Source organism: Sinocyclocheilus anshuiensis, unplaced genomic scaffold (assembly GCF_001515605.1).
Source record: "Sinocyclocheilus anshuiensis isolate Anshui unplaced genomic scaffold, SAMN03320099.WGS_v1.1 scaffold1280, whole genome shotgun sequence".
NCBI lineage: Eukaryota > Metazoa > Chordata > Actinopteri > Cypriniformes > Cyprinidae > Sinocyclocheilus > Sinocyclocheilus anshuiensis.
This window is the reverse complement of record NW_015546075.1, coordinates 69,671-97,168: the sequence shown is the minus strand read 5'-3', so window position 1 is coordinate 97,168 and position 27,498 is coordinate 69,671. Positions and strand designations below refer to the sequence as shown.

General features: G+C 36.4%; 2 protein-coding genes across 2 annotated transcripts in view; one reads left to right on the top strand and one right to left on the bottom strand.

The window, feature by feature from the left end:
• The window catches only part of LOC107699847 (tectonin beta-propeller repeat-containing protein 1-like), a 15,991-nt gene extending 3,340 nt beyond the window's left edge, over positions 1–12,651 (top strand). The window contains exons 2-21 of the mRNA XM_016501250.1: positions 568–752; positions 844–966; positions 1,059–1,181; positions 1,363–1,537; positions 1,626–1,726; positions 2,531–2,632; positions 3,688–3,836; positions 4,891–5,438; positions 6,085–6,230; positions 6,501–6,656; positions 7,490–7,639; positions 7,734–7,891; positions 9,276–9,403; positions 9,481–9,583; positions 9,661–9,757; positions 9,885–9,964; positions 10,081–10,137; positions 10,584–10,758; positions 10,916–11,051; positions 12,462–12,651. Of these exons, the coding sequence (XP_016356736.1) occupies positions 568–752; positions 844–966; positions 1,059–1,181; positions 1,363–1,537; positions 1,626–1,726; positions 2,531–2,632; positions 3,688–3,836; positions 4,891–5,438; positions 6,085–6,230; positions 6,501–6,656; positions 7,490–7,639; positions 7,734–7,891; positions 9,276–9,403; positions 9,481–9,583; positions 9,661–9,757; positions 9,885–9,964; positions 10,081–10,137; positions 10,584–10,758; positions 10,916–11,051; positions 12,462–12,592 (3,023 nt within the window). The 3' untranslated portion in view covers positions 12,593–12,651. The remainder of the gene's footprint in view (positions 1–567; positions 753–843; positions 967–1,058; positions 1,182–1,362; positions 1,538–1,625; positions 1,727–2,530; positions 2,633–3,687; positions 3,837–4,890; positions 5,439–6,084; positions 6,231–6,500; positions 6,657–7,489; positions 7,640–7,733; positions 7,892–9,275; positions 9,404–9,480; positions 9,584–9,660; positions 9,758–9,884; positions 9,965–10,080; positions 10,138–10,583; positions 10,759–10,915; positions 11,052–12,461) is intronic.
• Positions 12,652–15,595: 2,944 nt separating this feature from the next.
• Positions 15,596–17,198, bottom strand: LOC107699868 (class A basic helix-loop-helix protein 15-like). Its single transcript, XM_016501277.1, has 2 exons — positions 17,033–17,198; positions 15,596–16,505 (listed from the first exon to the last, which is right to left on the bottom strand). The coding sequence occupies exon 2, from the start codon at positions 16,473–16,475 to the stop codon at positions 15,921–15,923; it is 555 nt and encodes a 184-aa protein (XP_016356763.1). The 5' UTR covers positions 16,476–16,505; positions 17,033–17,198; the 3' UTR covers positions 15,596–15,920.
• Positions 17,199–27,498: the final 10,300 nt, after the last annotated feature.

Sequence of the window (27,498 nt, the reverse complement as noted above, 5' to 3'; positions counted from 1 at the left end):
ATATATATATATATATATATACCTTATTATTAATATTATTATTTTTATAAATATTAGCATTTATTTACTCACATGTATTCAAGGTGTATGAAAATAAGTTATAAGTATTCATTGCAACATGAATACAAAGAGTACATGCTAAAAACTTTTACATGTGGTTGAAACTAGATTTTGTCATAAACACTATTATTTTTTGTTAACCCTAGAGCATTTATTATGAAATGAGACTCACTTTTGTGTTTCCTGTTCCTTGACAGAGGTGGAACCCTGTAGATGGCTTCTCGGACCGGCTGTTGCCGCTAGCGTTCTCTATTCTTTTTCTATTCTATCTACTTGTTTTCTTTTTAATTATTATAAAAATAATAATAACTGGACCCTCTAACACTATCTCTTTCTATCTACTTTTTATTATTTTTATTATAAAAATAAAAATAAAAACGTTGCTACGTGTACTGTGTTAGACTAACTTGATGTGTGTTAGACTTGTCACAATACTTATTTATTGTTGCTCTTTTGTTGTTTTGATTGCTTCTATTGCCCTCATTTGTAAGTTGCTTTGAATAAAAGCGTGGTGGAACCCTGTAGATGGCTTCTCGGACCGGCTGTTGCCCAGTGACCGCTGGCAGTGGAGTGATGTCACAGGGCTGAAGCACCAGCCTCTGGGTGACTTTCAGCTGCCCTCTGAGAACTGGGAGTGGGAGGCCGACTGGTATGTGGATGAAAACTTTGGAGGGGAACCCACAGAGAAAGCGGTCAGTATTGACATCTTTAAAATCATGAAAAAAAGTTATTTCACAGCTTACACTTGCTTTTAGCCATAGCTGATCTTCTGTGTGTTTTTAGGGATGGACATATGCCATTGATTTTCCAGCCACTTACACAAAAGACAAAAAATGGAACTCTTGCGTGCGTCGCCGCAGATGGATACGATACAGAAGGTACAAGGCACAGGAAACTTGGGTCAAGGTCTGTACCAGCACAAAGGACTTATCATAAGTGTTTCTCTTTAATGTTGATGGAAAAACGTATGTGTCCTTGAATTTTATATGTGAGAGCAGATCCCCTTAGAACAGACTGGATCTCTTCCTGACCCGTTTAATGACATCACTTGTGGTGGTTGGGAGATCACTGAGGAGCCTAGAGGGTGTTTGTCACTGTGGGCGGTCTCTCTGCAGGGAAAGGTCAGAACTCCGTTTGTTCCAGCCTTACATACAGTGTCCAACAACACCCCATGCTTTTATAATTCATACATTTTTCAGTTCTTACAAAGCTATACAGAGTGTATGAATCCTTGAGTTCTTAGAACTCAAATTAATTTCCATTTATCGACAAGAAGATCAATTTTTTTTTACTTTCGAGCAGGTGTGGTTCCGGTGTGGCATCAACCACCATAATCCCGAGGGCTCCGTTTGGGAGGAGGTGCCAGTACCAGGGGAGGTTGTGCAGATCAGCTGCGGCCCGGGTGACCTGGTGTGGGCTGTCCTGTGGGAGGGTGATCTGCTGGTCAGAGAGGGCATTGGCAGAGACTGCCTGAAGGGTGAGTGTAGTGGTTCAGTACACACACACAAACAAAAATAAAAATTTGGGTAGATGATAGACATTCGATGATATTGATGTAATCACAGGGTCATCATGGGTCATGGTGGAGTCGCCGGACACTGGAGTGGCTGCCGCACACGTAGCTGTTGGTGTGAATGTAGTGTGGGCTGTCACTAAAGATCATAAAGTAAGTCATATTTTAATTAATATAATTTTACACTTACACATACAGTGGAGTCCAAAGCCTGAGACCACTAATAAAAATGCTTCTATTCCAATTTATTAATATTTTTGTAATACAAGTTATATTATAATTCATAATATATTGCCTATATTAGAATATAGAATATTTACACTACTGTTCAAAAGTTTGAGGTCAGTAAAAAATAAAAAATTAAATTTTTGATAGAAATTAATACATTTGATTATCTAAGTTGCATAAAATTGATCAAAAGTGACACTAAAGTCTTTTTCATTGTTACAAAAGATTTTTATTTCAAATAAATGCTGTCTGCCTTTTGAATGTTCTATTCATCAGAGAATCCTAAAATGAAAAATGTGTCAGGCAAAACAACTGATTCAAGATAATAATAAGAAATGTTGGTAGCACTTTATTTTACAGTACGTGTACTTCCCTGGTACATACATGGCAAATATCTTGTACCTACACGACTGTTAAGTACAGCCGTGTGTCTTATTTGTTACCATGTACATACACTTCAGGTAAGCACCTTGTGTTACCACTCATTTGCCTGCAAGATATTTGCCGTGTATGTACCAGGGAAGTACACGTACTGTAAAATAAAACAGTATTTTACAATATTATTGTTTTTACTGTATTTTTGATTAGATAAATCCAGCATTGATGAGCATAAGAGACTTCTTTAAAAAACATTTGAAAAATCTTACCAACCCCAAACTTTTGAACCGATATGTACTTTTTTATTATTGTTACTAAGCTTGTTTTTCCACATCTCTTTACTTCTAATAGGTCTGGTTTAGACGGGGTGTGAATTCTCATAATCCTTGTGGTTCAGGTTGGATAGGTATGGTTGGAGAGATGGCTATGATCAACGTGGGTTTCAATGACCAGGTCAGAGATTAGTAATGTTTCCTCTCATTAATTCCTGTCTCTGATTTTACATTGAATAATTGTACTTGTGTGGTACACATTTCAACACAAAAAGCAGAAAACAGCAGAAAAAAGACACTTAAAATCTTTTGAAGGCTTAACCCAGAAACTTTCATATGAATCAATGTATTAATCCATGAGATTATAGGGATGTAACGATGCATCGCGAGCCGGTTGAACATCGATACAAAAATGTGACGATTCAAATCGGTTGAGATGTTAAACGAATCGCGATATATTTGGGGGTGGGAGGTTATATCAGTGTATCTCTGAGGGGAACTGACTGTCTTTAGAAAAGTTTAGATGGTAATTTCTTTTCATCTTGACTGTTTATAAGCACAGCGCTGCTTTGTTTACAGCGGTAACAAAGGACTTCACAAAACTAAAGTCAGAGCATTCTGTTTTTGTTTTCAAATTTCAAACTATACAATCTAATTTAGATTAAAAAGCTGCTCATGCTGCATGTACACAGCATCTTTGTTTGTGATTCAAATGCAGTGGTTGCCTCTAATTTTGAATGGAAAGAGCACAAGCCCTTGTTTATATGAAGAGATTTTTTTTATTTGATTATTTATTTGATTAGATTTGAGGTTTGTTTTCAAATTTAAATTTAGTTTTGTTATTTGACATTTCAATTTCACAAATAAATGTGCAGCATTTTGTCCAAGCAATAATAAAAGAACACCTTTTCATTAATAATTTGTCTTAAAAATCGTGAGAAAATCATATTGTGAAATCAGTTACGTGAATCATATCGCATCGTGAGTTGAGTGAATCGTTGCATCCCTAATGAGATAAATAAATACAAATATGAAAATGTGGTATAAATGTCATTTTTCTTGTGTGAAACATTATACACAAATGTAAAAATATTGGTGTTAAAATACCATATATTATGCCATATTTATGTATTCATCTAAGAATGTGTTTCTAGTGAGAATGATATGTTCTAAAACCATTTCAGCAGTTATTACACTGAGATCTGTGAAGGTCATGTGATGTGTCTCTGTGCTCAGGTGTGGGCTATTGGTTTTGAAGACCGGGCCGTATATTTCCGCCAGGGTGTGACTGCCAGCGAGCTGAGTGGAAAGGCCTGGAAGGTTGTGTCTGTGCCCAGAGATAGTGAACGTTCCCACTCTAGCGCCAGCGCAAGCAGCCTTCAGAGGTTAGTTAACTTCGTGTCACTAGTAGACATTCCTAGTTCAGTTGTGCTAATGTTATTGGTAGACCTTTCTTTAGAGGTGTTATTGCAAATGACATATATTGCCAGTAAAACTAGGATATTAAAAGAATAGAAAGTAACATTCTGTGCTCAGTGCATTCATTAATCTGATTATATACATATGATGAACATAATGTAGACATATGATGGCCGACATGTGCTGCACTCTGACACAATACGCACTCCTATTGGTTGTCGCTCCTGAAAGTCACACTTAATCTACAAAAAGTTAAACATTTCTCAACATTGTCATGTTGGACACGCCTACATCCTGTTACGCCTACATCCAGCCACTGTCACTCGTCACTCGTCTGACCAGAAGTCACTGAATGAACGACAGAAGTTAAATGAATGGGATCAGGTTGTTTTGTCACTGCGTGCGTATGGTTGGCAGTGGGAACAGGGCTTGAAGCATTGATCAGCCTTCATCCCTCAAAAGAACAATAGACTGATTAATTTCTAGAGAAAGGTGTTTCTTTAAAACTGAAAGTAGACTTCAACAATGCAAGTGGAGTCAATAATTTAGAATCTGAAAAAGACAATGTGGCATAAAAGTATTGTCATATGTGACAGAAATAATATTTATATTTTTCATTAAATGTTGGGTATTATTAAAAAATAGTTTGCAATGTATTGTCATATGTGACAAATAATATTTATTTTCATTTAATGATAGTTTTTTTAGTTGTTATTTAATTTAACATATTAGTTGTTAATTTTAAAGTGTTTTTGCACAATTCAGTGAATTCCAATGCGTTTTTATTAGAGGGGCTAGATAATTGACAATTTCATTAGATGTTCTCTTAGTAGACTGGATTGATGGATACAGAAAGCAGTTTGTCATAACAGGTTAAAATGTCTAACATTTATCGGAAACATGAATAATGTTTTTGACTCTTTTTGATATAAATTTTCTTTCAAAAATATAAACATGTCGAAGTGATTCCAGACTTCTGGTGCTGTACATGTTAACAATGTGTGTCTCTACACCTCACAGCGCTGGTTGTTTCTTTGGTGGTGAGGTGCGTCTGCAGTCCCATGCATCAGTGTTGGGTGATGCAGACCCTGAGACTGAAAGAACCGGGGCTGAAGTGGTCCCAACACCTGAGATGGGAGACGCCCTTAAACCACGCATCCCCAAAGTGACCAGTGACAACTTCATCTCAGAGCTTGTGTCTGACCGTGATGGCCAAATCAGTCGCCGTGACGCCCCCCCAGCTGGCCCATCTATTCCTGAGGAGGATCACACAGAAAAAGAGGTGGAGGACAGGGTTTCCCCAGCACAGGTTCTGTCTCCTAGCCAATCAAGTGGGGTGGATCCTCAATGGAGCAATGTTGACCTAGAGGAAGCCCAGACACACCTCGCATCTGGACCTGGAGACACAGCTGAAACCAGCAGCCTGTCCTCTGTAGTCACCTATATCCTGGCCCTGGAGGAGCCTTATGGGCCAGATGAGCATCCAAAATGGGCCTGGGTTAGCGGTGGGGGATGTTTGGTTGAGTGTCACACACAGCTCAACTGGTTCAACTCATCTACAGCCACAGGTCAGCCGGGTATCATGTAGGCCTGCATGATGTGTTGAAAGAAAATCGATATTGCGATATGGCGTAGTGCAATTGTCAAGGTTTAATTAATTTAATATACGCTTAACCGGTTTCAAAGTTAAGTGCAGCATTTATACAGTGCTTCAGCTTCTGAGAACAGCTTGGTTCATTTACTGTGACGCTGATATTATGGGCTCCACGCGTGTCATTGAACACATAGTGCCAAGCTTCAATATGAAACTGGCAGCGCATGTTTTTATTTGCTGGCAAACCGTCAAAATAAAAGCTTAATTGTTTTAACGTTTGAAAATGAAGAAATTAGAATATAAATATTAGTATTGTAATTTTACAGTAAAATATTTTTCTTTTCTTTTACTGTATTCTTTACAATATTATTGCAATATGTTTCTTATTTTGTTTATTATGTTTAATTTTTTATTTCATAATCACAATAAAAATAATTATTATTTCATAGTCATATTGAATTGGTCAAAAGATTATTTCAGCTTTTTCTTTTTTTTTTTGCAACATTGTAGGAAAGCAAAAATCGCAATGTCACGTATCGTGCAGCCCTATTACCTTCTGTGTAACTGAATTTGATGATTCACTTTGTACTTGACTGTGCCAAATGTGACTGTCTCCTCAGCCCTGAACTCCTCCATGCAGGCCATGTCTCACTCCATTACACCTGCTCAAACGGCAGAATGGCGTAAACAGATATTTGAGCAGCTCAGTGAGCGTTCCAAGAGGGAAATGGAGAATTTCATGCATTATGAGCAGGCTATTGAACAGGTAGTCCTCACACACAAAACAGTTGATCTCATTTGATGTTTTTATCAATACTAACCAGGTTTGTCATTTATCTTTTTTTTTTTTTTTGGATTATATCCAGATTGTCATTGATATAGCAACAGTAAGTGTTCATATACAAGTGCTCCAAGAGTTAGATCAAAAGTCAGAGCAACAGTTACAGTGACAGTGGTCCTCAGCTTGGTAGAACTGAAGAGTTACTAAAAAAGTGTCTAATTTGATAACTCACCCTGATTCCTGTTCTTCTCATAGTCTGTGTGGGTGAAGAAGGGCACCATGCAGTGGTGGCGAGACTGGAAACCTCATAAGTGGGTGGATGTTCAGTTTGCACTGGAGCAGTTTTCAGGAGCAGAGGGCAACAAGGATGGGATTCTGTTCATCTACTACACCTTTAATGATGAAAAAAAGGTAACCTCACATCCGTTATGGAATCAGAATTGTAGTTTTGTGGATTTAAATCCATGTTTATTAGTTTGAGGCCATCTAGTAAGGTTAGTGTACTGCTAAAAGTTGATCAAATTCTTTTTTGGCACACATTTATCTTTTCGCTACTGGGAAAATGGACTAAATATTAATTCCACATTATTATACTGTAGCTGGAACATAATAAAAGTATCTGAAATGTACAAGATCTTGATACAAAAACGTACAAGGCCTTGCTAACCGTTTCTGTAGGAAATACACAACTGATCAAAGATTTTATTTTAAGAAATTAATACTTTTATTCAGCAAGGGTGCATTAAATTGATCAAACATGATAGTAAAGATGTGTAATTATACTAAAGATTTCTATTTCAAAAATAAATGTTATACTTTTGAACTTTCTGCTCATTAAAGAATCTTGACAAAATGTATCACCGTTTCCACAAAAATATTAAGCACAGACGTTTTTCAACATAATAAGGAATGTTTCATGAGCACCAAATCAGCATATTAGAAAAACATCATAAAAAATAGAACGTTTTATTAATATATCACAATATTATTGTTTTTGTATTTTTGTCAAATAAAAATAATAGTCAAAATAAATATTAATTATCCAATGAATGCAGCCTTGATGAGCATGAGACTTTTTTTCAAAATAATTGAAAAATCTTACCAACATCAAACTTTTAAATGATAGTGTATATGAACAAATCTGTGCTTGTAAAGTGATTTTATGTGGTCTAGAATTGACTTATTTGATCAGTTCAACCCGTTTTACCTTTGCTTTGTGTCTTTTCTGTTCTTTCTCTGTCCAGTATCTCCATGTGTTCATTAATGAAGTGACAATCCTGGTGCCAGTACTGAATGACTCCAAACACACATTTGCCATCTATACAGCAGAGCGAACCAAACAGAGGTGGCCTATCCGCCTGGCTGCGCCCACAGAGCTGGAGATGCACGACTGGGTGAGGAGAGAACATTAATCATTGATTCTCAACAACTTGCACTGCACTTTGTGATTACCTTGCTGTTTGACTGACAGTTTGTTCATCTTATCAGCTGGCTCTGCTCAGTGTGTCTTGCTGTGACTCTAGAGGTATTCAGGGCCCTCCCTCGAAACAAGCCATCTGGTCGGTCACCTGTAGGGGTGACATCTTTGTGAGCGAACCCACAAAAGAACTAGAGGCAATTCCCTACCCTACACCCTGTAATCAGATGTAAGAATCAGATGATTGATTGATTTTTTTGTGAACAAGTTTGCTGTAAATAAGTGATTCTTCAGTCAGTGGACCACTTCTGAACCCTTTTTTTTTTAAAACAAGCATCCTACTTAAAGGATGGATTATAGTACCGTCAAACTTTTTTTTTAAGGGTCTTAAAATGTTTCATTTTTAGGCTTGTCCCCTATCCAAATATTTAACTACTCTCAACTTTTTAATACATTTTTATAGTAAATGTATTAAGTGTTAAAATCAAGTGAAGCTACAATGCACTAAGAACATTATCTCACCAGAACCATTGGGTTCTTCCAAAAACTTGTGTGATCAGATGTAAGAATCAGATGATTGATTGATTTTTTTGTGAACAAGTTTGCTGTAAATAAGTGATTCTTCAGTCAGTGGACCACTTCTGAACCCTTTTTTTTTAAAAACAAGAATCCTACTTAAAGGATGGATTATAGTACCGTCAAACTTTTTTTTTAAGAGTCTTAAAATGTTTCATTTTTAGGCTTGTCCCCCATCCAGATATTTAACTACTCTCAACTTTTTAATACATTTTTATAGTAAATGTATTAAGTGTTAAAATCAAGTGAAGCTACAATGCACTAAGAACATTGTCTCACCAGAACCATTGGGTTTTTCCAAAAACTTGTGAAAAATGTAAAAAGAAAAATAATAATAATAGTAATAGCATGCATCATTACAGTCACACATAACATCAAAAGATCCACAGCATCACACATTATACCAAAATTCACTTGAAAGTTCAAAAAAGACAAAAAGCCTTGTGATAAATGTTTAACATAGATGAAACAGTTTAAAGAGGTCAATGAACCCCTTATTAAAGAATTACCTTTAAAAGTTTAGTGTTATTGAGTAAAAACAGTATTAATGTGAAATATTCAGAATAATAATATTATTAATTTAAAATAAGTGTTTTACTAATATATTTTAAAATGTAATTTATGATGGCATACGGTATATATCCTGTGATGGCAAAGCTGAATTTTCTGCAGCGATTTCTTCAGTGTCACATGATCCTTCAGAAATGATTGTAATATGCCGATTTGATGCTTTTAAAAAACATTTCTTATCATTATCAATGTTGAAAACAGCTGTTTTAATATTTTTTTGGAAACCATGATACATTTTTTTCAGGATTCTTAATATAAAGCATTTATAGACAATGTACAGGTCTTTATTTTTCACATCCTTACATCCTTATTTTGCATCCTTACTGAATAAAGGTATTGATTTCTTAAAAAAAAAATAAAAAATCTTACTGACCCCAAACTTTTGAACAAGTGTATATTCATAAACGTTATATTTGTCCATGACTGCTCTGTGAGAAAAACAAAACAAAAATCTTTATCATGGACAGGTTCTGGCGTCAAGTCGGAGGGCATTTGCGTATTATTGAGTCCAACAGTCTTGGTGTGGTGTGGGGGATTGGCTATGACCACACTGCCTGGGTCCACACAGGAGGCTATGGAGGAGGCTTCTTCCAGGGTAAATGCGTCACCTCTTTCTAAACCAGTGTTTTTCATGTATTTTAATAACATAATGTATTTATCTCACACACACAGGTTTGGCAAGCAGCACAGATAACATCTACACACAGACTGACGTGAAGAGTGTTTCTATCTATGAGAACCAGCGCTGGAATCCTGTCACTGGTTACACTAACAGGTTAATACTGAGCATGATGTTTGTAATCCAGTAGTGTTCAGTATGCTTTCTGCTGTGCCTCACTGTCTCTCCTCCAGGGGTCTCCCTACTGACCGTTACATGTGGAGCGATGCCTCGGGTCTGAAGGAGTGCACTAAAAACAACACAAAACCACCCTCCCCCAACTGGACTTGGGTTTGTGCTGTTATTTATTTCCTCCCAATACATAAAGAACTTGTCACTGAAATTAACTGTGAATGACATCCGGCTGCTTCATAGTTGCAAACCGCTGTATGTGTGCATGCTCCGTAATATTTTGCAGGTGTCAGACTGGACTATTGACTATGCTGTGCCAGGTGGGACAGACAGAGAGGGCTGGCAGTATGCAGCTGACTTTCCTGCGTAAGTGATATTGGTTATTAGCTTTGCCAGTGTATTTTATAACATAAAAAAGCACAATCTTGGAAGTGTGAGACCGAGCTAACGCTTTGATTTTTCTGAATGTATTCACCTTCTAGGTCATACCACGGATATAAAACATTGAAGGACTTTGTCCGCCGCAGACATTGGGCCAGGTATCTAGCAATTAATATAGGAATATTTTTAATTGTTAGCACCTGTTGACTAATGTAGTTATCTAATATTAACAAACGGGACCTGATTATAAAGTGTTAACAAAATCAATTTAAAAGTACTGTAACTCAAATGATTTTTATGACACGATTCGGTAAAGGGTTTTTGATCATCTGCATATTGCCTGTGCAGTACCACCATACTGAAATTGACATTTAGAAGGATTAATTTAGTTAATAGGAATAAATTGTAAAAAAGTAAATGACAATAAAAAATATTAAAAGACGAAAACAAACATAGTGTTTTAGTATTTTTGTCAAGTAGCCAATAGAAATATTTATTCAGTGTTGGTGCTCTTCCTCAAAATTGTAATCATAAAGAAACCATTTTTTGTAATTGTTAAATTTGACTCCTATCACTAATTCTTAACCATCATCTTCCACCTTAGAAAGTGTAAACTCACAACAACTGGCCCCTGGCAGGAAGTCCCGCCTATACCTTTGAGTGACATCACAATCCTGCCTTGTGGACCAAAGAGCACGGTGGAACAGGTGCCATTATGGGCCATCAGCAACAAAGGAGACGTCTTGTGCCGTCTGGGTGTCACTTCACTTACCCCTGGAGTAAGAGCCAAGTTCCTTATTTTCTAGAAGTCCACTAATTGGTTTTGTGTTAGTTCCCATGCAAATAGTGTACAAATACTTCACAAACATTATGACTGTGAGAGGCTTCCCAGAATGATGTATTGTAACCCTGACTGAATATGTGGCTTGATCACAGGGGTCGTCATGGTTACATGTTGGAACCGACCAGCCTTTCAAGTTGATTTCCATAGGTGCTGTCCACCAGGTTTGGGCCATCGCTAAGGATGGCTCTACGTTCTTCAGGGGCTCTGTGTCCACCCAGAACCCGGCAGGTGAGGGAATAACCTTCTATCATAAAGCCTGTAGATTAGGGATGCATCGAAATGAAAATTCTTGGCCGAAGCCGAACAAAATGAAACACTGGGCTAAAGGCCGAATACCGAACACGGTTTTTCGCATTTTTCCCCCATGTAGGCCTATTTTGCCTTTTTTTTTTTTTCACCATTGCATAAATTAAATAGCCAAAATGTGCTTTTTACTGTTTTGTCCTGCTTTTCAAATAAAAAATCTATTAAAAAACAACAATTTAAAAATATTTACTTAACACTGAACATTTTTTTAACATTCTAGCAGACATTATACCAACAAAGCACTATTTAACTTAAAATTAATAAGTTAGTAAAATATTTTTTGGCCATTTTTGAGACTTGAATCAGGCATGTATTTTTTACTGTACAAATAAAGGCAGCCTTGTTGAGCAGAAAATAATTCTTTTAAAACATTAGAATATATTACAGATCCCAATTTGAACACTATGTGTGAATGTTATAATAAATGTATTAATAGAGCTGTTGTTGGGTAATTATTATTATCATTATTATTGTCTTACTTTTTATTTTATTTTACAGAATAACAGTAAAATTACAATAGGCTACTAACATTTATGAATGTTGATGGAGTTGTTGCTTTTTCTCGGCTTTTATTTCGTTAGAAACCCGCAGGAAAATCTCAGTGCTTCTTTTTGTTGATAACAGCATGCAGATTTATGAATTCATTACGAATTTGGGAAGATGTTTGTTGCACGTATCACATTGCCACATGCCTTTAAAAAAATTCACAAAAATGTTACTGAGCAACTGACGATTAACACAGTTTTAGCACAGATTTTCCTCGCGCTTTGGACTTTGAACCCTGGCAGAAATACATGCAATTCGTGCGTGCATTAGAAAATATAACATTCTGCAGTTTATTTGCTAATCGTTTGAGGCCATTTCGCGATTTCAATCATCATACAGTAGCCTAACCACCAGCATCAGCCACCTCTTCTTCTCATCGGAGACATGTGATGCAGCACTAAAGTCTCTCGCTGTCGGTGCTTCGTGCTTGTAATGATTTCTGCGTCTTTCTCTGATAGATTTAAATACTTTCACACTGCCGACATGTTTGCTGCATTAGTGCGTGCCTCTATTTGATCGCGTTAGTCATTGTTCGGTACATATTATTCGGCCTTTTCGCTTATTCGGCTGAACACCGAAAGATATTTTTTTGCTATTTTCGGCCGAATAATTTCGGTTGCCGAACATTCGGTGCATCCCTACTGTATATGTATGACCCCATGAAAATACAACAATACATACTTGTCTCTTACGTTACATTTTAATGCAAGTCATGCCTGTCATGCTGATGTTGCAGCATTGCTTGTATTTCTGCAGCAGCATTAGAAAGGTTTGATCTGTTTGCAGGAGATTGCTGGTATCACATCCCCTCTCCAACCGGACAGAAGCTTAAACAGGTGTCAGTGGGCAGGACGTCTGTATACACAGTAGATGAAAATGGTACACCTATACATGTCACACTGATAAAAAGGTGTTAATACATCAGTGGCCACTGATACTTTTCAAAAGTGGGGAAGCACAGATGTTACTAATCAATGGAAAAATGTGTACTCTGATCTGTTTGTATATCTTGGTGTCTTAGTATTGCTCCTAAAAGCTGCTTACTTAATGACTAAAATTACTTAACATCAATAATTGATCAAACTTAAGTGTAACTGTATTTTTACAACAAGATGCAAGATTATGATTTTTTATATTATTATTTATATTATTTTCTAAATAAATTCATACTTTTATTCAACAAGGATACTTATATAATTATAATGTTAGATGAAAAATGCATATATATTTCAAATAAATGCTGTTCTATTTAACTTTCTATTCATCAAATAATCCTGAAAAAAAGTATCACAGTTCCCAGCACAACTGTTTTCAAAACTGATAATAAAATATATATATTTTTAACACTAAATCAGCATATTAGAATGATTTATGAAGAATCATGAGTAATGGCTGTTGAAAATTATGCTTTGCCATCACAGAAATAAATTATATTTTCAAATATAATAAAACAGATGTTATTTTAAATTGTAATTTCACAATATTATTGTTTTTATTGTATTTTTTTATTTAAAAAAAATACAGACTTTGTTAGCAGAAGAGACTTCTTTCAGAAACATTAAAAAATCTTACGGACCACAGACTTTTGAATGGTACTGTATATAATATAATATTAAAACTAAAAAAAAAAAATATATATATATATATATAGAGAGAGAGAGAGAGAGAATCTAGAAGAATCCATGCTTCCTGTGCAGTCTAAAGCAATCACCAGTTCTATACATGATGCTTTATTTAAAACCGTCAAATATAAATTGACCCATTGTTATAGTAATGATTCTATGTATGGTTTTGTGTGAGCAGATAACCTAAGGTGTGGATCATTGCAGATAAGGTGCAGGGGAGTCACAGTTTGAGCTGTGGCACTGTGTGTCGCCGGCAGGGGGTGCTGCCGAATGAACCCAAAGGACACTCGTGGGACTATGGCATTGGGGTGAGCTCTGCTGGCATTGTCTTCATGCTCACTAGTTACTAATAGTACTGTGCAGAATGGATAGAAAATGATAAATCATCTGTTTCTTTCAGGGTGGATGGGATCATATAACAGTTAGAGGAAATGCCATGGAGGCACCTCGCATCCTGATGCCATCCCTGACTGACAACGGCAGCAACCAGACGGCAGCACGTCCACTGCAAACCAGTAACCAGCCAGAGATGAACGGAAACCCAGTGGGCTGTTAATCTTTATGCTAACCGTCTCTACTGTAGCCATGAATTGTTTTCTTCCCTTCTGTAGCACTTCTCTTGTATAGAGCAGAATTACTCAATCCCACTTAACAAATCGTGTGACTCAAGCGCCTGCACATGCAGACCGCTCTGTGTTTTTGTTTGTACCTCAACTGAATTCACATTTTCTAGTTAGCTTGGAAGATGTTTTGTTTTGAGGGCTCTCGTGGATATTGAGGCCACTTCCAGTAATGCCCTCTTCCTTTTTAACACTCCCATCATTTGTCATTATGTTTTTTACATAGTACTTGTGGTAAGAGGATCTTCATTTTATGTTTATTTATTCATCTGTGGTAAAATCACAATTGCCCGTTTGCGTTTTTGATTCTTTATTTGAATCCAGGGGCATTAAATACAAAAAGTCAGAGTGTAAGCTACTGACAGTACACTACAAGCATTTTATATTGAACATCACACACAAACATTTTTAAACAAATACCTGCTTCTGGGAATTTTCCTGCTCGGCTGCAGTGCCATAAAACAACGTAAAAGAGTCTGTAATAATTTCATCATCTGCTTGTATTGGGTTATTGATTATGTTCGTATTCAAAGCTGAGACAGCACAGTGGTACTGTACAAATGCACTACAGTTCCAAAATCTGGGGTCAGTAAGATTTTTTTTTTAAAGAAATGAATACTTTCATTCAGCAAGGATGCATTAAATTGACTAAAATGACAGTAAAAGATTTTATATTGTGAAAGATTTGTTTCAAAAATAAATGCTGTACTTTTGAACTTTATCCTTGAAAAAAACCCTTCAAAATATTAAGCAGCGCAACTGTTTTCAACATTGATAATTGTATCTTGAGCAACAAATCAGCATTTTTAAATGAGGTCTGAAGGATCATATGACAATTTTCACAATATATTACAGTTGATCAAATAAAAGCAATGGTGATCATAAGATATCACAAAAAAAATCTTACTGACCTTAAAGTTTTGAATGGTAGTGTAAGTTCAGACACTTTATTTAAGACACTTTTGTCACTGATGTAAGAGTGCAATATTTTGCACTTGAAAATGTGGAGACAATGTTGTGAAACATTTCTCAGGATGTCAGCATATTTTATTTCATTCGTAGATATATATGTGGTTTAATTCTGTTTAAAGGCAGCACATTTTCAGAAAGTAACAGTATTTATAACAAATCTTTCCAAATGGTTTGTTAGGATGAATAGTTAGTTTTATTCCTATCCTGCTAAGTCATGTTGTATATGTGGATGTATAAGTTTGGAATATTTATGGATAATTGCAGTCCTAATGTGAAACTGCATCAATTGTGGGACATCCTTTAAGGCATTATTTAAGGTTGCTTCTGTACATACAAAGATATTATATGCAGGCATGAGAGAAACCACTGGAAAAAGAAAAGGATAATATAGTTTTAAATTATTAAATGTAGACAAATAACAGAGTAAAGAGTAATTATTTGGGTACAGTAAACTCATCTCAATGTCATTAGGTGCATGGTTTGTGTCCTCTGAATAAATATGAAATCTGCTCCGAAATTTTGCATTTTTAATATGAAATACTCACCCTGTTAAAGGGATAGTTCACCCAAAAATGAGAACTCTTACTGTTTACTCACTCTCATGTCATTCCAAACCTGTATGACTTTATTTCATGGAACACAAACATTGTTTTTTGTTTGTTTGTCCATACAATGAAAGTCAGGGGGTCCCGTGTTGTTTGGACCCCATTGACTTTCACTATATGAGCAAAGCATCTTCTTTTGTCACATTTTGGGGTGAACTACATTAATGACCAGCAGACTGTGTCCTTTCATAAACCAAAGAGTTACTGCTAGCAATTTGGCAATGATAATGGCAAATAACTACCACATTGTTTGTGGACGACATAATCGGTGCATATTCTGTACATAAATGAGCTTGTTTATGGACCAGCTTTAGCTTGTAAACTCAGGGTTATTCAAATAAACCCTTTTGTTAGTCTTCAGAGCTGGTATTCATCGTCATGCATGTATTTACACAGCGCTCACTGAGTCTGTGGCAGTGTGTGTTAGCTGCCCTGGCTGAAGCTGTGAATGTGGCTCAGGTAGGTGGACAGATCTTCCTCTCCCTCCTCCTGTAGATGCTGTTGATAACACTGCAGGAGCCGGGAGGTGTTAGTCTCCATGTCACTCTCGGCATGAGGCAGGCAGGCGTTTGACATGCCCAGGATGATTGTGGTTAAGGACTTGATGTAGTTCTTTGCCAGTGTGAGAGTCTCGATCTTGGAAAGTTTCTTGTCTGTTTTGACGTGAGGAATGGCCTCCCGTAGGGCCTGAAAGGCATTGTTGAGTTTGTGCATCCTCTGCCTCTCTCTCTCGTTACTCTCCAGCCTGCGGACGTTGCGTTCCTTAGTGCTGCTGTGCAGTCGCCTGCGACGCGTACCCACGCGGGAACCGCCGTGCCTCTCACCCCTCAGTGTTCTCCATGTCCCACCCAGCCTCACGGATGCCTCTGAACCCTCCTGCTCGCTGGAACCTGGCTCTGTTTCCAGCGTAAAGTCTGGGTCGTCCTGTTCTGCCCAAGACTGTCTGCCCCGCTTTGACCCCTTTCCTTTGGACTTCATACTTGACTTACCCACACCCTGGTGTAGGCCCTAGGATATTATCATTCACATTTGATTGGAGGAAATTAACATGCAAAATACCATTATATATCTATATAAATGACTTAAATGACTCTGGATACTGAAAATGATATGTTATATGAAGATTAAGTACATCTCAAGTGCTCTCTGAATACTTGGTAAGCTTTAGCTTGTTTTAACATCCTGTACTATCTGTCTTTTTAGATTACAAGGCATTCTTCTAGATAATGTGTAATATCCTTCCCTAACGTTAGTTAGTTAGCCTACACTATGGTAGCATCTTATTCATCCCAGGTTAACAAAAGTGTAAATCTTTGTCAGAAAATACTGAAAAATCGACTATTGATAATGAAATACAGAAAAGTCAACTATTGATAATGAAATTGATGATATTAACGCATAAATGCTGACATAATTAGACTAGATTCATCAAGTGAACAACGAAAATGCACATTGTCTCTATGCGTTGTCGCTGCTGTCTTATAAGCTGTCAATCATCGCTGCATTTGGGGGGAGGAAAAAAAGTTTTTGCTTACCTCGAAATAAATTTCCACCAAACTCGTGGCGATGTCTGCGCGATAAGAGGCTTGCGGAGAGCGATAATAGTTGACGCGAAGCGCTGTTCTCGTCCTGACAGCCGCAGTCAGAATGAAATGATAACGGTCAGGCGCTCTACCTGTTGCTGCTCGACGTCCACGTAGCGCTTTTGTGGCCAATCAAAGGAGGGATCCGTTTCGTCTCGAGTCACCCATGAGCTGGCACAAGCATCGGAAATAGCGATCTGAAGCTTTGTTCACGCTTTCAGATGGTAAAAGCGGTCTGTGATATAGCTGCTGTTACTGTAGGTGCTACATTATAAATGCTTTTATTTTAAAGCTGTGGACCCAAGTTACCAATGCAAATCACATACTGTTGCATTACATTAGTGGGGACTTTTCATTGATAAACATCAAGTTTATGTAGCTTAGAAAGAAAAGAAAAGAAAAGAAAAGAAAGAGAGAAAGAAATATACAGACATGGTAGCTTAGTGGTGGGTTTCATGCAGAAGATTGAATTGGTAGGTTGTACTATTTCCATGGTACTTTATCAAGTGAAACACTGTCTAATATTTGCTTAGTTAGATCTTTGCATTTCAAATGGCCATATCATTTAAACACTTTTCAGAGCTTTACTTTATGGTGATGCCTTCTTGAGCTATATGGTTCTTTGGTTATTATTATAATTGCTGTTGTATTTTTGTATATATTTATTTTTTTTATTCATTTACTTCACATGTTTTGTGTCAAAAATATCTTACTGGCGGGGCTGTGAGGATTATTTTTTATTTTTTTATGTTGAAATGTTGAGACACACTGTTTTAAAGCAGCAGAGCCATGGTTGTCTAAAGAACAACGTTCAGAGAATAAAAAGTCCTTTTTGGAACCTTTTGAACCTCTCTTATAAGTATCAGGCTTCTTACTGGAAACTTTATTTGTAGAAGTGTAGATGTGTGCAAAGAACCGCCCTATTCATAAACTGTGGTATCAGACAGATCAAACACAGACATGTTTATTTTGTACCTGAATACGGCGAACCTGTTCTGAGTGCCTGCATTAAGATAAGTCCATTTTGTTCTCATTCAAATCTTCAGTTGTGTTTTATACAATATTTGCAGCATTGCATAAGGACGACTAGAAACATAATTTTGCATAAGGGATGGATACACATTTTTTATATTTTACTTAATAGTAAGACACAAGTAACGTGGCGTTGGACAAACAGGACATTTTCGCATAGTTTCTGGGAACAAGTACATTTCACACCTGTTTAATTCACAGCAGATATCAGCTGAAATGTTCCCTCCCCCACATCACTGATGGCCTTGGTCAAGCAGCGTTGGACACAGGCTGGGCAAGACTGACTACCTGCTCTGGTCTCAGTGCTGATACTATGGAAACCGTTTCTATCTCAACCCTCAGTTTATTTAGTGTGGAACCTCCGGTATACACCACTTACACTGATAACAATCTACCTGTAAGCAAAGTGCTACAGACAAAGCTTAGAAAGCAGCCTCATACAAAACCATGCTCACAAACAGGCATAAGAACTATACAAACACAACTAAAGAACATCTGACCATTCATTCATGCAAATCCATCCAGGTATCCACTGTAGTAGTACTCTAGTTTATCAGCACTCGGTAGTACTGATATATTGCACCTCATGCATAACACACCTTTATAGTTTACAACTGTTCAACATTGTGTTAAATTTCAAGATAACTGTTTGATTTGCATACTTCACACAAAGGTATCTTTAAAGTCCTGCTCAAATTTCCCTTGAGTAAATAAGTCACTCATTAGCAACCCCATGCTAAGCGCTACATTCCAGCGAGGGGAGATTGTGAGATGTAAATGACAAATGAAAACATTGTCAGAAGCTTAATGGGGTGTTTGATGAGAACTTAAGGTCATAAGGGACCATGTACACAAACTATTTTGATTAGTAAACAAACATAATGTTTCATGGCTCAATCAAGGCCCAAAGCTCAAGCTGGCTGCTTTCAAGGCTAAATGCAAAAATAGCTGTTTAAACATGGAGCCTTTCTCTGCTGCTCTGCACACCTGATGTTTCTTCACACAGGAGAGTGTTTAAATGAAGTCAAATTTAAATTGTTTCATTAAATGAATACTTATTTTAAGGGTTAGATGATGTTGTGAAAACTGCTAATTAAAGAGACAGTTCATCCCAAAATGAAAGTTCATTCAAAGTCATTTACTCACCCTCATTTTGTTTCCAAACCCATATGATGTTGTCTTCTACACAAAAGGAGATATGTAGCAGAATGTTCAAGTTGCTCTTTTCATATGACACTTATTGGTAACCTGGGGCTGTAAAGCTACAAAACTGACAAAAAGCAACATAAAAGCATTGATATGACTTGTGTGGTATATATTACAAGTCTTTTGGAGTGATAACATAATTATGTGAAGAAAAAAGACCAAAAGACTTGGTCAAAAGAGCAGCGTGAGCATTCATCCTGCATTTCCTGCATCATATGAGTTTGGAATGGCATGAACTATTCCAAAATGATCTGACATGCTTCATCCAATAACATTATGCTAATAATGTTCTCTGTTTTGCGTCCTCACAATTACATAATTATTTTTTTTTTTTAAACAGACCATCTAATTTTAGTGCTTATACACACATTTGATTCGCTAATCTGACCTGTGTAATGTGAGCAAATAGATGATATTTTTCATGCATCACCCATTGATGTCATACTGCCACTTATGTCATCATCTGTGATCTGACTGGACAAAACAGCAGCCAGGGACTAGTGCATTAAAGCCTGACTCACGCAGCGTCATAAAAGGGGAAAGAGGGGGACAAGCCAGTTTTTCCATGACCCAAAAGCTGGTCAGACGAGAGGGTGAAAAGTACAACCTGTTATGTCAGTATGACTTGAACAGATGCTAAGGAAATGCATCTTCATAATACACATATAATGCGTGCCCATCTCACATTTCTGGTGAAGATCATACACTTGCAAAAATGGCCTGTAATATAAACCATTTAACTCATAATAATATTTTGCAGACCATGCAAACCATTAATAACCACTGATAATTAATAATAATAACAATGTAATGACTTTCCATTGACCAAATTAAAATTTAAAAATTATAATTTAACAGGAACAGAGACTTTTCTGCTTTTGAGAGAAAAGCAGGTCAACATCAACTAATCCTGCAGCTGTAAGGGGATGCCTCTGAGCTTCAGAAGGCATGAATATGTGCAGTAGGTGTCTCCACCTGCTTTGTAGAGTTGATTGTTTTTTTATTAATGTGGATTGTGTCAAAACAGGAAATAGTGTGCAACACACACACTAGCCTCCGTGCATTACTTGGTAGCAGTAAATATTTGTCTAGCAACACAAGACCTTCTGTTACGACGCTTCTTTTCACAGGAAACCTGTAAAACCACTTCACGATCTATCATTCAACACACTGTTGGAACCAAACAGACTTTACATAATTTTCCTAAAGTTCAGTTGGCTTTCCTGTAAATGTGTGCTGGTTTCAACTTTATCTTTGACTTAAATGTTAGCATTCAAATGCATAGTGCATCTGAGGTGTATGAGGGTATAGTAACTTGCTTCCTTTTCACTGGTAAGGACATCTTTCTTGAGAGGAGTGTGCCGGCCTGTAGCAGGAGCATCATGCTGTAATGGACTCCAGTCAAAGACCTATGAGGGCCTATGTTTTGTTTTTTTTAGCTGTGAGGCTACTAAATGATGCCTCAACGCAGAGGTTGAAAAAACTTTGAAACTTTTTACATTTGACTTACTGAGAGAGAACAGTGCTTTCAGCAGGTATTGCCAACCACAAAGGAATAGCTCACCCAAAAATGAAAATTTGCTGAAAATGTTCTCACCCTCAGGCCATTTAAGATGTAGATGAGTTTTTTGTTGTTGTTGTTGTTTTTTGTTTCTTTATCGGAACAGATTTGGAGAAATTTAGCATTACATTACTTGCTCACCAATGTATCTTCTGCAATGAATGGGTGCCATATAAAATAAAATAAAATTAAATTAAATTAAATTAAATTAAATTAAATTAAAAAATATATATATTAAGAATTAAATTTAAATAAGTTAAAAAAAATCTTAAAAAAGAGGCAATTTTAATAATATTAACAAAAATGCTGAATGATGTCCAGTTTCAAAAGTTTCAATTTCTGTATTTGTGTAAATGAAAGTTTACATGAACCTTACTCATAGGCTATGGGGGTACATAAGACAAGAAAGCTTTGGAAACACTGATTCAGAGTAACCGAATCCCACCATATATCAGTTTTATTAGTTGATTCGGTAAGCATGAAAATCAAGGGAAGTTCAGAATCCACAGGTAAACATTTTTTACGGATTGCCAAACGTACATACAATCTTGTGAAATCCATCAATTATTTTCTCTGGCCCTCTTACTGCAGTGCTTGAATAAATATTGGTACCAAGCATCAGCGAATGCGCAATAGGAAACATTTCCCCGCCGTTGTCACTAGGCAACCTTGAAACGGATGACTCAGAGAGCTGACTCAATAGGTACTGTGACGAAGTCAGTCAAGAAACACACACACTCATTCGCTCACCATCTGTATGCAGAGAGAAAATCTCTCAGTTGAAGTAGAGAACTAATCCATGCGTCTGTACCTACTGGCTCAACACCTCTGTGTTCAACAGGTGTGTGTCCATATCTTCTGACAGCCTCCACCCAGCCTTCTCCACACCCTGTAAATAAATACAAACATACACACCAGCAAATACCTACTTACTCCCAAACTTTGTTGAAACAGCTACTTTACAAATAAAGGTCCTACATTAATTAGCTAAGCATTTTAGTACATTTAATGAAGATGTATACCACCTTTATCATCTTGCCAGTTTCACTAGCTAAATGAAATTAACTTCATTTTGTGTGCGATTAAGCATGTATGAAAATGCATAGATCATTTCAGTGCAAGTTCAGACGACTGAATAAAGTGCAGTGCACACTGTATACTGCTTACTATTTTGAAAAAAAAAAAAATAGTATGTGGAAACAATAGGCATTATGCAACAATAAATGTTTCGACATTGTTTCAACAATGACCTCATCACGTGAGTAGCATCCTTTATCGTCTTGAAAATAAATATGGTTATTTTTTTTAATTCAGTGTAATGATCATATCTTAACATCTGGCAGTCTAATTAAATAGTGAGTAGTAAAAATATATAACTGTAATTTACTCAAGTACTTGATTTGTGTACTTCGTCCACCACTGGTAATTATTTAAGTTAATTTGTCACACAGGAAATGGAATGTCAAGTCAAGCACATTGCATCATGGGATATGGTATTCTAAGAATTGTGTTTAAGGTATGACATATTTTTGTAGGCCAAAACCTGGAAATGTGTTAGCATTTTGGCACTTCCGGTTTTACTGTCCCTAAATTAGTTTTTTGTTTTTGGATTTGTTTGTTTGTTTTTATGCCTGAAATAAGGTCTGTGTGGTTAACACTCAAAAAATATTTTCACGTTTTATTCTATGACATAAAATACATAATAGCCTACCCCTTTGTGATTTTTTAAAGCTTTTACTTTTTTAAAAAAAGGCAGTGGCTAACCAGTTGCCAAATTGGACTGCAGAGCTTGTTTTCTGCAATAATCCAAAAGCCAATGGAAAAACATTTTGGGGTTTTTGTCGAGGGAACCAGGGTGATGCTAACTTCCGGGATGGTCTACAAAAATGTGTCATTACTGCAGAACTCTATACAGAGTATATATGCAGTTAATATGCAGATTTTATTCTCAACCTGTTAATTAGAATGTTGCATCCTTCTCATGGGAATTTCATAATTTTTGACTTTACACCTCCACAACTTTCCTCATTAACAATTACTTAATAGTAATTGTTAAGATTGATGTGGTTTGGAATTGGTAAAATGTGCTTGGAAAAATATATGATCAGAATATTGACTACGCACTCACTCACTTTTTGGTCCTTTTCTTTCTTCAGTAAACAATGTCTAAATAAAATAACAGCATTTGCTTAGACCAAATTCCACAAAGACTTCCAGGCCCACCTCAAGACTCAGTCTGTAAAGCTTTGTGCTCTTTGTCATGCATGTAACTCAATCAGACAAGGCCCTGCAGTGGGGTTGAAACAAGGCAAAGTGTGCCGCCCTCTGCAGGACATTATCCAGAAACACAACCTCAAACGTAGGACACGCAGTGGCCAATCGTGAACACAACACCTTATGAAGAATACTAATGGAATCTCAAACTGACTTTTAATTGCACTGTTGCAATTTACGCTTTTTTCACATTTAAATATATATATATAAATATATGCATATAATTAATATAGTCTGCAGTTGCATCGGTAAATAAACAATGTAAGGCATCTTTGCAGAACATAATTGCCACTTAGGCTATTTATTATTGTATAAGAGTGAAATATTTAGATTATACAGGTATAAAACATAAATTTAGCCGAATACCACCAGTACTGAGGCATCTTTGCTCTGCTGTCCGACTGTGTGCGGATCAGGACGAGGGAAGCTCCATCTCTGAGGACACATGCACAGGATGTCCAAGGTGCTCCTCTGGCAACAAAATCACTGATGCTGGAGTTTTACTCAACACACTCATTCAGCATCAGGATATTGTTCCCAGCTGGCAACAGATTAATACACACGCATATACACATACTCATCAGGCCTGAGTGTGGGGAGGAGCAAACATGCAGCTGGTAGTTCAATCAGACGCATGACAAGAAAGTACAGGGAGCTTCGGGTTTCTTCCTCTGGAATTTCGTACACTTGTCATGGTTTTGCTCCAAGCTTCTGAAACCGAAGACCTAACGGCTTCCATTAAAATGACCAGCTAAAAGCACTGGGACAGAGAAATTGGAGCAGATTAATTCTTATGTCATGCCCAGGTGCTGTTCATTTTAATATATGTTTCTAAAGAGACTATGTGATATAAAATATTAGAAATACCAATACAACTCTTTGTGATATAAATGAAATTTGGCTTATCAGACACAAGAAACCAAATCATCTGGGATCATTTTTCACTCTCAGTAAAAAGCGCTTCTCTAGCCTTAATTTTTCATAAATCACTGAGGGGAATGTGCTCACCCTGAAGGAAGTTGTTGCATTACAGACCTTGTAGGGGTTCCGAAGCCTATAGCATGCTACCAAAAAGGGAGGAGGTTCACTATTTTAAGTGGGTTTGTGTTGATCTTCCCACCAATTGAGTGGTAACACTCCACAAAAAAAAGGGGCCCAGAACCTCACGCTATCCTTTTACACATGAAGAGCAGAATCATCATATCCCTCAAACAGATGATAAGTGACACCAAGCAATCCATGAGAGCTGTGTAATTGGACGCCTTTGGGCTTATTCTGAGCATGCAAATCAGAGCCAGTGGCGCGGAGAGTTACATGCCCGACTACATCAACAACTCCATTCGTCTGGTGGCCCGCTGCATTCTGGGTAGGGGACAAAAATTAAACGTCAGCTTTGGCTGTCGTAACCTTTTTTGGAAAAGTTGGGAAGTGCCTCGTACAGCAGCTCTGGTGTACAGACGGCCTGAATAGTGTGAGTAATTCAAGATGGATTTGTAAACACAAATATATTACCACCTTCTGCTTAAATTAAAACAGTGTTGTACATTGCATCATTAATTTATGTGTTTATAAATCAGCCCAGGGGCCTGCCAATAAAATTTCAAGCCATTTGAATTTAATACAGCATAAATATCACCACAATTATTTGCTCAGTTTTAGCTCAGCATGTAAACTTCAGATCCCCTTTTTTATTTAATAATAAATGTTAAAAATGAACATTTTTTCATTTAAATATTGTTTAAAATAAACGTATTTTATTAAACATATTATTTTATAGTAAATAATACACATTCTATTCATATTTATGCAAACACCACACATAAAGTTCCAGTGGACAGGGTATCTGCTTATAATCTTTGGCTGTTTAATCACTGTTAAGTCAGTGTTATTTTAGTATAATCAATATGCTATTATATTTTTTGCTAATTTTGAATTGGATTTTATCTTTATATTTTCTTATTTAATTTTAAAGTTTAAGTAATTTATTATTATTATTATTATTTAAATATGTCTATATAATTTTTATTACATTTTTAGTTTATTTAGTTTGAGTTATTTTAGTACTTTAACTTAAAGTAAATGAAAATGAGAAATGTTTGGAAAGGTTTATTTCATTATTATTTATTATTTTATTTCAAGTAATTGTTTTTATAGTTTTAGTATTAGTTAACAGCATGTGACCCTGATCTAAGGATGGGTTGATTTAGTACTTGGTGTGAACTACTGAGCAGTCTAAATTAGAGTGGTAGGAAGTTGGCTGCTAGCCAGAGATGCAACAGGGAGGCCAGTTAGGGCTAACTCCACTCTAACTATTTACAGTCCTCAGTCAGTGGTGTGAGATGACTGAGGATGCATGAGGATGAACATGTTATCTGACATAATGTTATCAGAGCCCAAAAGACCTAACTTTGTATAATCTATGTTCATAATAAAGTTGTATGTTAAATTCTGTTGTTGTAATACATTGTAAAAAAAACAAACAAAAACAGTAATGCTACAAAATTAACAATATTTTTCCAAATCCTACCCTGATTAGATCAAACAGTAATTTGAAGGGGATGTTGGTTGTTTGCCATTTAAATAAAATATTTAAAATATAAATGCCTTAATATTCAATTGTGCAGCGAGTCCCCACAGTGGATCCTAAGGTGAAGTGTCTTCACGTGTGGCTCAGAGATTTCAAATACGACTTGACAGTGGATGCAGAATACAAGTTATTTTAGATTATTTCTGTTTAGCTACCCAGGAGATTGCACATACATGGGTAGGGATGTTCGGTAGATTTCTCTATGCTGTGTCACTATAATTTAAAAATAAAAAAAGCTCTGTCAGTCTCTGCAGTCTGCCTGCCTTTGCTCTGCAGTCGTGGATCAGGTTTACAGGTCCTGTGGGTGAAAGGACATACGAAGAAAATTATTAATTTTTTTATTTGATATTCCACAAATCAGTTTATTCAGAAAGACTATTACAGTATGCACATATTCTGAGCTGCTTTTATGCAAAAGAAATGATATATGCCCAAGAAATTATATAAAATGAGAATAAACACAGAAAACCATCTGCTAAATAAATAGAACGCCAGGTATTTTGGAAGGCACCCATAAATCATTGAAATCATCTGGATCTTACTACTTTATCTTGTTGTGAGTTTCATTAATAACTTTCATGAAGCATGTTAACTCACATTACTACATGATATAATGCTAATCAGATCATTAGTTTCATTTAGTCTGTTGTATGGTGTGATATAGGAAGGTATGGCAATAAAGAAAGAAAGACCTGGAATGAGATAAATGATATGAATATTTTAGTTAAAGATCAAAATGAATCCTATATAATAAAAACTTTTATTCAACTTTGATATTGAGTCTAAAGTGTTGGATCACACATCTGCAACCTTTGCCCTATAATCTCTAATACTAGTATGTTTTACTCAATGGGACTTTCTATTTTCCCCTCTTCTCTGAGTTTACAGGATAGAGTTTATGCAAAGAAAAATGTCACCTGTTTTGAAGTCTCACTTACTGGAGCACTAAAACTGCCAGATGAGATCTGTACCAGGCTGAGAAAATGTATGTGATCTCAAAATAGAGAAAGGGAAAAAAAAACATTTACAGGATGAAATGCAATAAAAATGCGATGCCAGATTTGTATCCAATGTCATGGCTGTATGTAGCCTTTCTGCTAAGTGTGAAGTCCATCCAAGAGATACTGTCATACTCATAAAACTAGAGCCAGGCCTGTGGCGGCTCAGGGAAGCCCCAAAACTCACTTAGTGAAAGATACTTGGGACCACTTTAACAGACTGACTCATCAGTATAGCACATTTCACAGTTAGCGCTATGCTAAAAGTTGTAGCATTCTTTAAAATAATTAAGAACAAATCTGGCAATGGAGAGCATTCCACAAACAACAGATGGTGTGACTTTACACGCAAACAGCAATTCCCATAATGCCATGAAGATGCAATCTGTTTGGTGAGCTTAAAAGGAGACAAGCATTGTTATTTTAATGTTGCTAAGTTGACGATCAGTATTGGCTCATTTGTGTGCTAAGCACAGCCGCTAAGCAATTTTAAAAAGTTTAAAAATCATTATTAGCTGTTTTTGAGAAGCTTGTTTTTGCATTGCTAATATGGCCATCTCATTTTAGAATCAGAACACTCTCAGCACTAAACCCAGGTCATCAAAATATCACTTATGGCATTTATAATCCATTCATAATCAGTCTGAATACTGATCAATTCAGCTTTATGGAATATAACATAGACTATTCTGAAGAATGTTTTTGTCCATTCAATAAAAGTCAATGGGGACCAAAGTTGTTGTGGACACTATTGACTTTA

Coding starts and splice junctions, on each gene's coding strand:
- LOC107699868 (XM_016501277.1), bottom strand. CDS start 16,475: ATGAAGTCCAAAGGAAAGGGGTCAAAGCGGGGCAGACAGTCTTGGGCA.